Source organism: Lepidochelys kempii, chromosome 1, assembly GCF_965140265.1.
Source record: "Lepidochelys kempii isolate rLepKem1 chromosome 1, rLepKem1.hap2, whole genome shotgun sequence".
Lineage (NCBI taxonomy): Eukaryota > Metazoa > Chordata > Testudines > Cheloniidae > Lepidochelys > Lepidochelys kempii.
In genome coordinates, this window is record NC_133256.1 from 315,733,178 (window position 1) to 315,748,368 (window position 15,191).

At 40.5% G+C, this 15,191-nt stretch overlaps 1 protein-coding gene across 7 annotated transcripts in view; it reads left to right on the forward strand.

Annotated features, from left to right (window-relative positions):
* Window positions 1-297: 297 nt before the first annotated feature.
* BRD1 (bromodomain containing 1) overlaps window positions 298-15,191 on the forward strand; it is a 106,313-nt gene continuing 91,419 nt past the window's right edge. For 5 of the 7 annotated variants that reach the window (XM_073328328.1, XM_073328329.1, XM_073328331.1 and 2 more), the window contains exons 1-2: window positions 298-674; window positions 5,845-7,225. In XM_073328328.1, coding sequence (XP_073184429.1) covers window positions 5,859-7,225 — 1,367 coding nt within the window. In that variant the 5' untranslated portion in view covers window positions 298-674; window positions 5,845-5,858. Of the gene's footprint in view, window positions 675-5,844; window positions 7,226-15,191 lie in introns of those variants that run through there. The other 2 variants (XM_073328335.1, XM_073328333.1) reach the window with 2 other exon arrangements.

The following is a 15,191-nucleotide window of genomic DNA, read 5'->3' on the forward strand; positions in this document are numbered from 1 at the left end:
CAGCCAGGAAGAGGCGTGCATTTTGTGTGGATTAAAGGTTGGCTTTTGTATCTGAAATTTTCTCACACCTGCAGGGACAGAACGGAGTGGAAAAGGGTGACCCCCCCCCAATTCTATTTTAGGCCAATCGTGCTTTTGGGGCGCCGACGCATGACTTTGGCTCCGGGGTCGGCAGCGCCGCGTGCCTGCCCGTGTCAGGGAGAGCCGCCTCCCCGGCGGCGCGCCGCGGCTCTGCACCATGGGGCAGGCCCCCTCCCCCTCGCAACACAGGGCTGGGAGGGCCCCTCCCCCACGGCGGCGGGGCGGTGCCTGGGACTGGCGCTCTCACGTCCCGTCCCCCGCTCCCCCCGCCGGCGCAGCGCTGTGGTGAAGCCGCATTGTTTGTGCTGAGGGGGGAGGGGAGGTTCTCAGCCCGAGGACGGAGCGCCGAGCCCGCAGCCGGACTGCGACCAGCGCCGCGCCTCCCGAATGCGCCGCGCGAGGCCCGAGCAGGAGCCCCGCACCCGCCGCCGGCAGCCCGAAGGCAGCCCGGCACCGCCAGCGCCCGCTTGGCCGCTCGGGGCTGCTGGGAGCGGCATCGGTGGGGCCGCCCCCGCCATTAGACCGGCCGCAGCGTCGACCCGGAGACGAGGAGCAGGAGGGTCTGTCAGCCGCGCTCCGGCGGCTCCCACAGCGTGAGTGCGGCCGGGCGGGAGAGCGGGGCCGGCGGCTTGCGGCCGGAGCCGGGCCCAGCGAGAGGGGCTTGGCGGCGGGAGCGGGCGGAGGCTGCCCGGCACAGCGGGCGGGGGAGGGCGCAGCGCAAGCTGTTTTGTTGGACGCCATGTTTGTGGGCCGAGTATTGTCAGGGTGGGGGGTGGGGCGAGGCTCGGGAAGGGCTGGAGCTGACGGGCCTGGGCAGGAACTATTCGCGCGGGGGTGACGGGCGCGGGTAGGAACCATTCGCGCGCGTGGGGGGGGGTGTGGCTAGAGCGATGAAGGGCGTGGGTAGGAAGTGTTCGTTGCTGGAGCAGGGTGTGGGAGGGATAAGGGGCGTGGGCAGGAACCATCCATTGCGGCGGGGCGGGGGGGGGGGCGAGTGGGGAGAGAAGGCAGAGGGAGCTTGGGGAGGAAACCCTTCTGGAAGAGACTAAGTGCGAGTGCCCTTTGGGAGGGCGGCAGGGTAGAGAAGGGGCTAGTGGGGTGAATGATGCCGGTTACCGCCTTGCTGGGTTCCGGGAGACCCAGGAAATGTTAGGCTTGGTAATATCAGGTGGGCTAGAGCCTAGGCCTAAAATGGGTATTTTCATTGATGGGATCAAATGAATTCTTCAGGGTTCAGCCACTGTTTTTTCTGTGTATCAATATGGCTAGACTTGAGAGGGTGATCATACTCTGAAGGCTGAGGCTGCTGGTATCCTATCTCCACGTGTATGCTGGAAATGTTTCTGCTTGCTCTCCCTTATGGTCTGGTACTAATGTACTGTTTGTAACATCCTTGGTAGTTTCATTGTGTCCATCTCTTTGCGGTGCTCCACAGAAGGATGCTTGTTGAGAACCATGAATGGAATGGGGGATTTCTCTTCCATAAAGGAGTCAAGGACCAAACACAAAGAAATGAGGGAGAAGGAGAGTAGTGAGTGCAGGGTTCACTGCAGGCTTGCAAAACGAATTGGTAGCCTTTACAAAGGTCCGTACAAGTGCTGCACCATAGGTTTAATCTGCTCTCCCCTCACCTGTCCCCTTAGCAAGGAGTGCTTCAGCCCCATAACTTTCATTGCACAAAAACAGCTGCATTTTTTTTTTTTTGGTCATGATAGTGGAAACTGTCTCAGCAAATGGTCATTCTAAGAAAAACAATAGCTCTGTGGAGAGCATTTCTTCCATCTTCTGCAGGCTTTGACATCCTTTAAAAGGAGGAAAGAAGTGACCCAAACTGAGTTGTGTAATGCATTAGGAATTCTTCCTGTTTTATGGTAAGGTTAGCAACCCTTATTATTATGCTTTAGGGTCCAGGTTATTTTTTACTCACCCAAACTAGGTATCTGCAAAATGAGGACAGATAATTTCAATACTACTTCCACATGTAGTGTGCTCCCTCCCACACATTTTTACTGTTTTCCCTTTAAGTGTAAAATGTTAAATTACCATCCATTTCCAGACTGGAAACTAATCTAAATGTAAGAGAAAGTGCTTAAGTATGTAAATGATAATTGTCCTAATCTCATTATTGGGAGATACCTTTTTTCATCACTTTGTGGTAGACATCTTCCCTTATTTAGGATTTATGACATTTGCGGTACACCTGGGAGGCAAGCTGCTTGCATTCTGAGATACTCTTGTTCATCAACTGGTTGCCACTGTGATTGAGAAATTGCTTTTTGGCCTGGAAACTAATACACATTATTGTGTTTTTTCCAATATTAGAATATATGAAAGAACAATGACTAGGATATGGACAAATGGCAGTGTCTTCTATTGCCATGGTTCTCAACCAAGGATCCGGGGCCCCCTAGGGAGCCATAAGCAGGTTTTAGGGGGTCTGCCAAAATAAACCAGAAAGCAAGGCTGACTCACTGGGGACCAGGGAAGAAAGCTGAAGTCCAAGCCCCGCCGCCCAGGGTTGAAGCTAAAGCCTGAGCAACTTAGCTTCACAGAGCTGCCTGTGGAGTTGGGCCCTGAGCCATTGCCCTGCTTTCCTACCCCCTAATGCCAGCTCTGGCTTTTAACCTACTGAATATGGAGAAAAACAGTAGTTGTGGCACAGGTGGGCTGGGGAATTTTTATAGCACGTTGGGGGGGGGGCAAGAGGGAGGGCTCTGAAAGAAAAAGTTTGAGAACCCATGTTTTATAGTCAGTCATAATAGCCACTGTCTGTCCCTCTTTTCCAGTTTGAGGTAATAGGCAGTTACCTCCATGATCATTGGTATTTGTAGCTCTGGTTATGGTGTATATAAAAATAGGTGGGTTTATATAAAAATACTCCAAATATTCATATGTTGGATTATTAAAATTGAATTAAAAATCTATTTACTCTTTACCTATTAATGATAAATAGCATATCTTAGAAAATGAAACTAAATTGGTCAATTTCAATGTCAGGTTCTCTTGCACTAACAAACTGATAAATGACTTTACAACATTATAAGGGTACAAACAAATCTACATTTTTATTGAAATTTAGAGGGGCCGTTTTATATTCCCTGCCCCAGAATTTGTGAGATTATGGGAACTAAATTTAGAGTTAAATTAAATTGTCACTCTTTATATCTAGTTATTAGGCCTACTATAGCGAATATTAATGGATTCATCTGTTCTGTGGTTGGAAACTGACACGTTCAATGAAATGTTGCTTTACAAACTAATAATAACAGTACCTAACTTTAATATAGTGCTTTTCATCAGTATGTATCAGAGCACTTCACAATCTTTTAATATATTTATCCTCACAAGCACCTCTATTAAAAGTTTCATGGAAATTCACAAAAGGAGAAAAATCTATGTAGATTTTTTTTTGATCATTACCAAGAACAGTGGAAATCCAGATGTTGCCCTGTAATGATTGTGCACTGGATGTTGCTTTTTGATTTGTGTTAGAATCATATTTTTAATACAACTGTGTTTGACTTTAACACAAAATTTGTTAAATAACACACTATTACATCTACAAAACCACGAAAACAAGTTCAGGCTGATCCTTTTGTTGTTGTTTGTTAAATGAGGCCTTTTGTGGGGGGGAGGGTGAAGATATTGCAATGGATGTGATCTGATATTGCCTGCTTGATACATTCCATCTTGCCTTTGTACTGCAAATCATGAGGTATGTGATTGTTGTGCATATAACTTCTGAAGGTGAGGAAAGCAGTGCATTTTAGGTTTGCCTTTGAATTTATTGGTTGTAGTAAATTTTGTTTCAACTTTTTATGAAGAAAACAGAAGTATATTTGCCCCAATGTTTTGTTAGGCATACTATCACTGACTGAAATATTTATTCTGCAAACTTTACTCACGCCATCGTGTGTAATTCCTGACTTGATGGGGCTTGTATGGTCTAGCTAGCAGGTCAGATACATGGCCATGGGATCTTAAGAAATCAATTCTAGGGGGAGCAAGAGTTCGCTGTTGGTAAGATTGAGACTTGCTTACTGTCTAACAGCTGGTTTTCAGAGTGCTCTAAAGATAAATTAATATAAAGTAATTACCATAACTTTCAGATGCCAGGTTGAGTTTGCAGGGCTGATGGAGAAAATTATCTTTCATTTGGTCAGCTGATCAGACCTGTGCTGAAAGAAATAGAAACATGGAAGCCAACAGTTTTATTTTTAGTAATCTTTCAGATTACCAACCGTGTATGGACCAGTCTGGTCAGGATGCTTAGTTTTCCATTTTTACAATCTTATTATCACAGCTTCCTTTATGATACAGATGCAATACTTTATTCCAGTAGAACTTGAAGCTAAAGATGAATGTTTCTTTTCCTAGGTCACTGGTTCAAATCCAGCCCAAGCTAGCTGTGTATAATTTTGAAGTTAATGGAATTTTAGGAACCCTACTACAAGTCAGAAAATGCTGATTTACTCTTGAGAATCAATTGCTGAAAATAGCATTGGAGGTTTCTTTTAGATCAAATGTTCATTTTAAAAGTGATTTTGTTTTCTTCTCTAATTGGCAGCCCCAAAAACCCAGTCTGGGAGCTAAAATTAAAGTAGTTCTCAGTTTGCGTCTCCCCTAGTGGTAAAAGTATTGGTATTAAACCTTAATTCATAGTTGTCTCGGTGATACGTGGGCCGTAACGGAATATGCTCTTCCACAGCAATATGGGCTATACAGAACTGAATAAAATGTATGATGGTGGTAATAATTTTAGTGACAAAGATTATGTTGATTGTCTGATAGCACACCTGTGAAAATATGTATAAGACCATTCCCTATCTGTAAAAGTTTACAATGTAAATAGTGAGACACATGAGGAAATAACATAAACCATACATCTTTGAGGTTTACTTTAGGTAAGTGTAAACATACTGACTAAGCAGATACAATTCTGAATACATAAAGAGGTCAGATTTGTTAAAGCAAGTGCAATTTTTACATAGTTATTTTTCAGATCATAACTGCCTTTTGTGCAAAACTATATCTGGAATATTTCTTCTTCGGGCTGCTGCTGAATAAGCTTTCAACAGTGAAACCAGGACTTTGCATACAGGCCTTTATTTCTGGAAAACAATGGTAATTTTCCATTACAATGACTACAACGGACCCTCTCTAGAATGCGGGATCCATGCACGGTACCGTGTTAATGCGGGGGTCGCGTTATCATGGATCCCAATTTAAATATTTAAATTTGGGATCCATTACTGCGACTGCGCTATATGCGAATCCATGCTCTAGTGAGGGTCCGCTGTACTTCTGTTACCTTATGGCACAAGTTTAATCCTTTGGTGGGTGGGTCTTGGCAACAATTTCTCTGTGCCAATGTTGAATTGCTACAGTTGGATTGGCTTCCTGTCGCTTTACAGAACGTATAGTTCTCTAAATTCATTATACTCTTATTAATTTGTCTCTATGGGACTTTTTTAATGTAGGAAATGAGTGTAATTAATTCCAGTAATCTATCAACACATTTGGATTTGGAGTAATGCTAAATGTGCTACTCACTGGTGTGTCTTTGGAAGTTAGGGGTAGCCAGATTTAAGTTTGTTTCAAGTACAAACATTGCATAAATTTAAGACTTGCATGTCCCTGGGTAGTACAAAGCTTAAACTAGCTTCTGGTTTTTTGTTTTTTTTTTACTGTATTAATTTTTATACTTTAGCAAGAGAGATAAATTTTCAAAATGCAACATAATAACTCTGATTATAATTTTAGGTAAACATTACCAAATGAGGAGAAAAGGAAGATGCCATCGAGTATCTGCAGCAAGGCATTCTTCTTCCCCGTGCAGTATTAAACACTCACCTACACGAGAAACTTTGACATATGCTCAAGCTCAAAGGATGGTTGAAATAGAAATTGAAGGTCGCCTGCACAGGATTAGTATTTTTGATCCATTAGAGATTATATTAGAAGATGATCTCACAGCACAAGAAATGAGTGAATGCAACAGCAATAAAGAAAATAGTGAGAGACCACCAGTTTGTCTGAGAGCTAAGCGACATAAAAATAACAAAGTGAAAAAGAAAAATGAAGCTCTTCCAAGTGCACATGGTACACCTGCTACAACAAGTCCTCTTCCAGAACCAAAAGTACGTGTTGTTGAGTACAGTCCACTTTCTGCCCCTCGGAGACCTCCAATTTATTATAAATTCATTGAAAAGTCAGCAGAAGAACTTGACAACGAAGTAGAGTATGACATGGATGAAGAAGATTATGCATGGTTAGAAATAATAAATGAAAAGCGAAAAAGTGATGGAGTATCAGTTGTGTCACAGAATATGTTTGAATTCCTTATGGACAGGTTTGAAAAAGAGTCTTATTGTGAGAACCAAAAACAGGGTGACCATCAGTCTTTAATTGACGAAGATGCAGTATGTTGTATATGCATGGATGGTGAATGTCAGAACAGCAATGTAATCCTATTTTGTGATATGTGTAATTTAGCAGTGCATCAGGAGTGCTATGGGGTGCCATATATACCTGAGGGTCAGTGGCTCTGCAGACGCTGTCTGCAGTCCCGTTCCCGGCCTGTAGACTGTGTGCTGTGCCCAAATAAGGGAGGTGCCTTTAAAAAGACTGATGATGACCGCTGGGGACATGTTGTGTGTGCTTTGTGGATTCCAGAAGTTGGATTTGCCAATACGGTTTTTATTGAGCCCATTGATGGTGTCAGAAACATTCCCCCAGCCAGATGGAAGTTAACATGCTACCTCTGTAAACAGAAAGGCGTTGGTGCCTGCATCCAGTGCCACAAAGCAAACTGTTACACAGCATTCCATGTGACATGTGCTCAAAAGGCTGGTTTGTATATGAAAATGGAACCTGTGAAAGAATTAACTGGCAGTGGAACAACATTCTCAGTAAAAAAGACTGCCTACTGTGATGTACATACTCCACCAGGTTGTATACGGCGACCTCTAAATATTTATGGAGAAGCTGATATGAAAAATGGTGTGTGTAGAAAAGAGGGATCAGTCAGAACTGCAAGGTCTACATCAAAAGTCAGAAAAAAGGCAAAAAAGGCCAAGAAATCAGTGGTTGAACACTGTACAGCTATGCCAACAGTATCTGCTCCTTATATTCCCCCTCAGAGGTAAGCAAACAATCATGCAGCAAAATGTAGACACAAATTTCTGTATGTACTTTTGAATATACATTTGTCATAGGTTCTATAGATAAAGAATTAATGGAAGTTTGAAAAACTGCATAAGGTGCTTATACAACAAAGGAAAAAAAGGAAAATAAATAGGTGTCCCTAACATGTAAATTGTGCATGTTGTATTACTTTTGCCACTTGTAGTTAAAAAGCGCACACAAATATTTTCACATAGAAATTGGAGGATAGTCCTCCCCCCATCCTACTTTCATTGTTAGAGCCAGCAATCATTTTTCTTCCACTCTGTAAATTCTGTGTATGTCCTTATAGTTTACTCACTTAGGCCCCAATTCAGAATAGTAAAAATATCACATGCTTAACTGCACCTCATTTCAGGAAAGCTCTTAAACACATCTTTAAGGTTAAGCTGAGATTTACTTGCTTTCCGAAATGTACCTGACTTTCCATTCTCAGCGGGGCTTTTTAAAGGGACATCAACATGAAAATCACTTTTGCATATGACAGCATTTGTATCCAGTCAACTTCATTGGTTTTTTGATAGTCAGTTGTTCTTAGTGTCCTGTGCATTTAGCACCATATCATTCTCTGTACTTTGAACAGAGCTTGCAGTTATGTTCTTCCCTGAGCCCGCAGTGAAAAGAGGACAGTGTGGAGGAGGAGGGTGAATATAAGCATGTTTTGTGGTCCAACTGCTGTTCCATGCTGGAAAGACCCTTAATATCAGCAGGGAACAGGGGGAAAAAAAGCAACATAAAACATTTTAATACAGGAATTAATCAAAATACTCTCTACATGCTGATTAAAGAATACTTTATCAGAAATTAGAATTTTTTGAAATTAGTAAATTGAATAAATATTCAAGTTGAGAGTTTCCCTCAAAATTTCATCTTAGACCACCAATACTAGTGGCTTCTGTTGAATTGGACATCCTGTGCTCATTCAATTTTAGTCTACTGTAGAATGTTTTCCAAGTAGTATAAGAAGCACTCTGAGGCAGTTCTTTGGCTAACGGGTTAGATCAGTGGCTGGCAGCCTGCGGCTTGCAAGGGTAACCTGACTGCGGGTGGCATGACATTTTGCTGACATTGACTGTCTGCAGGCCTGCTGCTTCCCACAGCTCCCATTGGCCAGGAACGGCGAACTGCGGCCACTGAGCTGTGGGGGGCCATGCCTGCAGACTGTCAACGTCAGCAAAATGTCTCACGGCCTGCAATCAGATTACCCTGATGCGGCCCGCAGGTTGCCCACCACTGGGTTAGATTCTCGCATGGCTGTTCCTACACCTTCTGTTTGGTATTGCAGTGCAGCTATATTCTTCAAGGCTGGCAAGAATTACAGTTTGATGCTGTGCAGATTTCTTCTTGAAATTAACCAGGAAGTCATTAAAGCACTGCGCTACAGTTTAATAATGCATCTGAAATGAATTATTAGGCATGGGACCAAAAGCTCTGTGCCATCAATACATTGACACTAATACATGTACATGAGAACATAAAAATAGCCCTACTGGGTCAAACCATTGGTCCATCTAGCTCAGTAACCAGTCTTTCAACAGTGGCTGGTGCCAAATGCTTCAGAGGGAGGGAACAGAACAGGGAAATTTATCAAGTGATCTGGCTTCTAACAGCGAGAATTTAGGACACCCAGAGCACGGATGGACCTATCCTCCATGAATTTATTGAATTATTTTTTGAACCCAGTAATAGTTTTGGCCTTCAGTTAACACAACAATCAGGGGTCACCCAATGAAAGTTATGTGAAGGAATAAATAACACTGCCTTACTCACTTTTTCAACACCATTCATGATTTTATAGACCTCTATCATTACGTCTCCTCAGTCTTCTCTTTTGCTAAACTGAACCGTCCCAGTCTTTTTAATCTCTCCTCGTATGGAAGCTGTTCCATACCCCTAACAGTCTTTGTTGCCCTTCTCTGTATTTTTTTCCATTCTAATTTTTTTTTTTTTTTTTTTTTTTGAGTTAGGGTGACCAGAACTGTATACAATATTCCTGGTATGGGTGTACCATGGATTTATATAGTGGCATTATGTTTTCTGGTTTACTATCTATCCCTTTCCAAATGGTTCCTAACATAGTTAGCTTTTTTGACTGCCACTGCACATTGCGGGAATGTTTTCAGAGAACTTTACAGAGTGACTCCCAAGATCTCTCTCTTGAGTGGCAACAGCTAATGTAGACCCCATCATTTTGTATGTATAGTTGGGATTATGTTTTCCAACGTGCAGTACTTTGCATTTATCTACATTTATCTTCACCTTCAACTTTCTTTCCCAGTCACTCAGTTTTGTGAGATTCCTTTGTATCTCTTCACAGTCTGCTTTCCAAATCATTTATGAATATGTTGAATGGCACTGGTCCCAGTACAGATTCTTGGGGTAACTCCACTATTTTCCTCTCGCCAGTCTGAAAGCTGGCCATTTATTCCTACCCTTTGTTTTCTATCTTGAAACCAGTTCTGATCCATGAGAGGCCCTTCCATCTTATACCATGCCTGCTTAGTTTTCTTAAGTGCCTTTGGGGAGGGACCTAGTCAAAAGCTTTCTGAAAGTCCAAGTACACTATATCCACTGGATAATCCTTATCCAAGTTTGTTGACACCCTGAAAGAATTATAATAGATTAGTGAAGCATGATTTCCCTTTACGAAATCTGTTGATTCTCCACAATGTATTGTGTTCATCTGTGTGTCTGACAATTCTGTTCTTTGTTACAATTTCAGTCAGTTGCCTGGTATTGAAGTTAGGCCTATGGGCCTGTAATTGCCAGAAGTGTCTCTGGAGCCTGTTTTAAAAATCGGTGTCACATTAGTTATCTACCAGTTATCTAGTACCAATGTTGATTTAAGTGCTGTGTTACATACCACAGGAAGCAGTTCTGCAATTTCATATTCGAGTTCCTTCAGAACTCTTGGGTGAATATCCTCTGGTTCTGGTCACAACTTATTATTTAATTTATGAATTTTTCCTCTATTGACATCTCAATCTGGGACAGTTTCTCAGATTTGTCACCTAAAAATAATGGCTAAGGTATCTACCTCACGTTCTTTACAGGGAAGATAGATGCAAAGAATTCATTTAGCTTTTCTGCAGTAGCCTTGTCTTCCTGGAGTGCTCCTTTAACATCTGAATCTTCCCAAGGCCCCACTGATTATTTGGCAGGCTTCCCTCTTTTGATGTACTTTAAATTTTTTTCTGTGTCTTGAAGTACAATTGTATAGTTAAAACTAAAACTGAATAGTTCTTTTAAAAATGTTTCCATTTATTTAAAAAAACAAACAAACAAAAACATGGGTGGGATAAAATTTCTGTGATCCTAATCTTGCTCTTTTTCATTTTAAACTTTGTTATATTGTAAGTTCCTGCAGGAACTTAAACCTGTATCTTGTACAGTTTTTTGTATATATCTATAAAATATATGTAAACACACTGAAAATTATATAGTGTACTGGTTTTAGTGCCTGCAGGAGTTTGTTATATGCAGAAGTGTAAATACAAACTAAAATGGATCAAAACTAGTATCAAAGCTATTTTCACCTGTTAAAATTGTGTGTGTGTGTTACCAATACTTTAAACAAGGACTGCTGGTGTACTGGCAGTCTAATTTAGAACTTGTGTGAGTTAATGAGAGACTGATAATTTCATAAAAGCTAACACTGTGAGATTTCCTTTGCGTGGGGAGAGGAGAGCAAAGTTGCAAGACTGTAACTTGGCTTCATTTATCTATTTTCAAATTTAGGAGGACTTAGAACAGCTTAATTAAATGAAGAGAGCACTGAAACTTATTTTTGTCGGATTCCATTCACTTACGTTAATTGAGTTTTAATACCTCTTGAATGTGGAGACATACTGATTATGATGTCAGAGACTTGGGACAGAAGGTTTGTCAGAGAGACATACTGACTTCAGTTTTGCTGAACATTTGGGACTTTACCTCGTTGATACTCAAAAACACAACATATAGTAGGGGTCAGGAAATAAATATGACACATAATTTAGGGAAAGAGATTTTTTTCTGATGTGCCTCTCTCTTCATACTGATTTCATTTCCAGCATTGTTATAGCACCAGTATTCTCTTTTTAGGATTAAGCGAGACGAATGCTTTGTAAGATACTTTGTGGCAGGGACAATGTTTGTGTTCATAATGTTTACTACAACAGGGCCCTGATCCTGATTGGGCCTTTGAGCTCTACCTAATACTACAAATAAATTATACCATTTGATGTATAATGTACGTATAATGTATGGTTAGAGCTGGTCAAATTATTCTTTACAAATAATGGTTGTTGAGAATGTAGCCCCCTTCTGTTCTGATTTCTGTTAATATGTACGCTGAATAGCTTGGACGAACAGCTTTCAGTCTCTCTGGGTTGGTAGCAGACTTCAGTTAGATTGTACTCCGTTCATTATTCATGGTTTGTGATTGATTAAATGAAATTATTTCTGCTTCTTGATGAGATAATTAATATTTTAAAACAGGGTAATAGCAAGTAACAAATACTCTTGTTCACATGAAAAATAGGTATTCATACATTAAGTCTAGCTCCAAAAATGTTTGTAAGCAATTCTGTTTGCTTGAATGTTCACAGATAACAAGGGGAACAGGAATTAAACAGGTTGAATTAAATAGCAATTTAGAATTTAAATGTTCAAACAGTGTTGAACCAGTTCTACCTTTTTTTCAGTTCTTCCTCTTTTTTTTTTTTAATTTAATTAATTCTCACTAAAATGAGGCCATCACATATGTGTAGAGGAGGGGGAGGGTAAGGAGCGGGGGGGCATTATGGTCAGAATGACCCAATTTTAATATTTGATTTCTTATGAAAAATCAGGGATAGAAATAAGTTCTCTACATTGTTGGGAAAACTGCTTCCATTCCCAGATTCCACAGATATTCCAGCATTTGTTTCCAGCCTTGCTCTGAAGCAGTTGGACATGTAATGTTCACTGATTTCTCAGACCAGAAATTATATTTTTGGCAGTGGGCCAGGGTTTAAAAGTGTAGTTAAAAAATAACAGTTTAAAAAAATGGTTTAAAGGCAAGTTCTTTAAAATAAATTGTTTGGCTTTGGAAATTGCCTCAGAGTCCAAAGTTGAAAGGTGTATATTTTCCTAAACTAATCTGTGAATCAAACAAAAAAGTTTGTTTTTGATTTGTTTGATTTTGCCTTTACTGAAGAGAAAATTGATTTGACTGTAGCCCAAAAACTTCATGATCTAATCTCCTTTTCCTGAAGGATAAATACTATGAGAATTAATATGTGGGCAGTTTTTAAGTACAATTCCACAAAATGATAGTAAATGCTATGGTTAATGCTACTTGCAGTCTTCATGGAAACTAACCCCTTTTCTAATACTATTTTTAAGCTGTATCTCTCTTGGGGATGAAACTTGCCATGCCCTTTCTACAGAGTGAGGAAAATTTAAGCCGTTTAAGTTATAAAAGAAGGAAAGCATAAACTCAAATTTTAAAAATAATTAATTGGCTTGATATTTAGAGCTGTTGAACAGTGACGTAAAAGTTGATGGGGGAGCTACATGTGCTCAGCACCTCTGAAAATCAGGCCATTTAATGTATATATTTATTAAATCTCCTGCTGAGTAATACCTCAGAATTGGCTGAATAAAGAAACTGTCTATTTGACATGTAGCTAGACCTTCATTTGAGTGTTTCTTAATCAACCTTAGATGAAAAAAACATTAAAAGTAAAGTGAGTAGAAAAAGGTCTTCTGAACATGTTCAGCGAGCATCTCTGAAACTTTAGCAAAACTTAATGAGCCCCTGCTTCCATATGACATTCATTTAGGTATGAATGCACAGTCTCCTTAATCTGGAGTGCCTCAGTGAGAGAAGCTATACCTAAACAATATGTATGTGTGATATTGACATACACCCACAGTAAAATTATCCCCGAAAGCCCCTGCCATAACACTAATGAAAACGGTAGGTGTGAAATTTGCAGTCCCTGTGATTTCAGGATATCTGTGCAATTATTTTGTATTCCAGTTTTCTGTACATTAAGCTTGTCTAAGAAAAAAATCCTAGGTAAAGCTTTCAGAATCGTTTAAGGGAGTTAAGGTCAGATTTTCATACAGGTTTTTGCAGCAGTTTAACTAGGTTGGTTTAAAAGCAGATTCAAGTTATACCAGTGCAGCTGTTCCATGTAGATAAGCCCATAGGCTCCTATGTCCTTTTGGCATTTTTCAAAAATGTTACCCGTTCTCTTTCCTGCTCAGGAAAAATACATCTCGCCCAGTGCAAATTAACATTACTGCCCTATTAAACTACTCTTTGAGAAAACTCTCCGGCAAAATGAGCCCACTTCTACTCCTGTTGATGTAAGTGGTAATGGGTAGGGACTCTCCCCCCTTCAGTCTTCTCTAACATTGTCACCCAGACTGCTCATGCTGTATGTGTTCAATTATTCATTAAGTCGGCTACTTCTCCCACACTGAAAATATATATTAGTTAATTACTTACAACAGGACTCTGTTATTTCCTTTTGTTTTGTTTTTTTTAAATGTTGTAACTTTAATGTTGCATTAAGTTTTGCCTGTGTTTATTATAAGGGAGCATCCTCTAGATCTAGATTACGTAAAACTTTTGATTATAAAAGATTGATATCTTCTTTGAGAAGTTCTCACAACTGCATTGTTGCTTTTGACATTGAACAGTGGGATATCCCTTAGGCTACAGAAGTGCCTTGTCTTTCTTCCATGAAAGCTTTGGCTGAGATAGAAACTGAAAGTTATCACTTACCTTCTGTTGCTTGCGTTCCTCAGCAAAAGTTTGGCAGTTTACTAAAATAACTAAATATGATCTGAGGCAGTGCTGACAATGTTGCTGCACATGCTATAGTGGGAACACTTAAAAGATGCTAGAGCAACTGTAATGGGGATGTTGACCCGCTGGGACTCAGCATGTGGCCCCAGTTGACACCATCTGGGACAAGAGGGTGTTTGTGGCGGGGAAGGAGGGGTGGGGGGCTGGGCTCCTCTCATCAACCCCGCAGATGTAGCACATTGCCGGAGTGGTCCATCCTCCCTATGGAATAACAGCCTTCCGCTGGCAGCTAATGTTGGCTCTGTAGCTCACGTGGTAGCAGTCTGTGTTGTAGTGTCAAGGTTCATGGTTCAAACTCTACGTGATATCTAAGCTGTTACAGTTGTACATAATGGAATTTGTTTTTACCCTTTTCCTTTAAAACAATAATTCTAGGAAATTACACACAAAGACTGCAATGTAAAGCACTCAAAAGTTAGGAAATGGCAGATTTACAGTTGTTGGTGCAGCCTTCATTCTTCCCCTCGTGTATGCATTGATACAGTGTTTAATTTCATTTTCTCATCCTTTTATTTTCCCGGCATGATCCCTGCCTCATTCAGCGCACATGATAGATGGGCAAGGGGCTGAATTATGGCTGCCTGTGCAAACTAAATTTAGCATTTCCTAATTTTCTAGTTCTTGACTTTGCAACCTAAATAACATTCGTTTAGTGTTGTTTTTTTGTTTTTATACATATAGACATGATACAGACTTGACATGCTTCTTTTGGCTCAAACATACAAATCAAGTTTGATCACTATGTAAAATGAGGCAGATTGCACAATTTATATTGTTTGGGGGAGGGAAAATCTTATGTGAGAACTAACTGAAGTTTGATACCAACTGTAAGGAGTGTGGCTCAGGAATATTTTTACATAATGTTAAGGAGATCAAAAATACTGTAGAAAGATTTAAAATTCTTCAGTACTTTGGAGATGCACTGTGACATGTAACCCACTAGGTTACCATAACATTCATTCAAGAATTGTCCTTCACCCTTGAGTGAGGCAGATAAATTAAAAGACTTAACTTTTTCTGGCATCTTCAATTCCAGATTAGAACTGGGTAAAAGTTTTGTCAGTTTCACCAGACATGATTG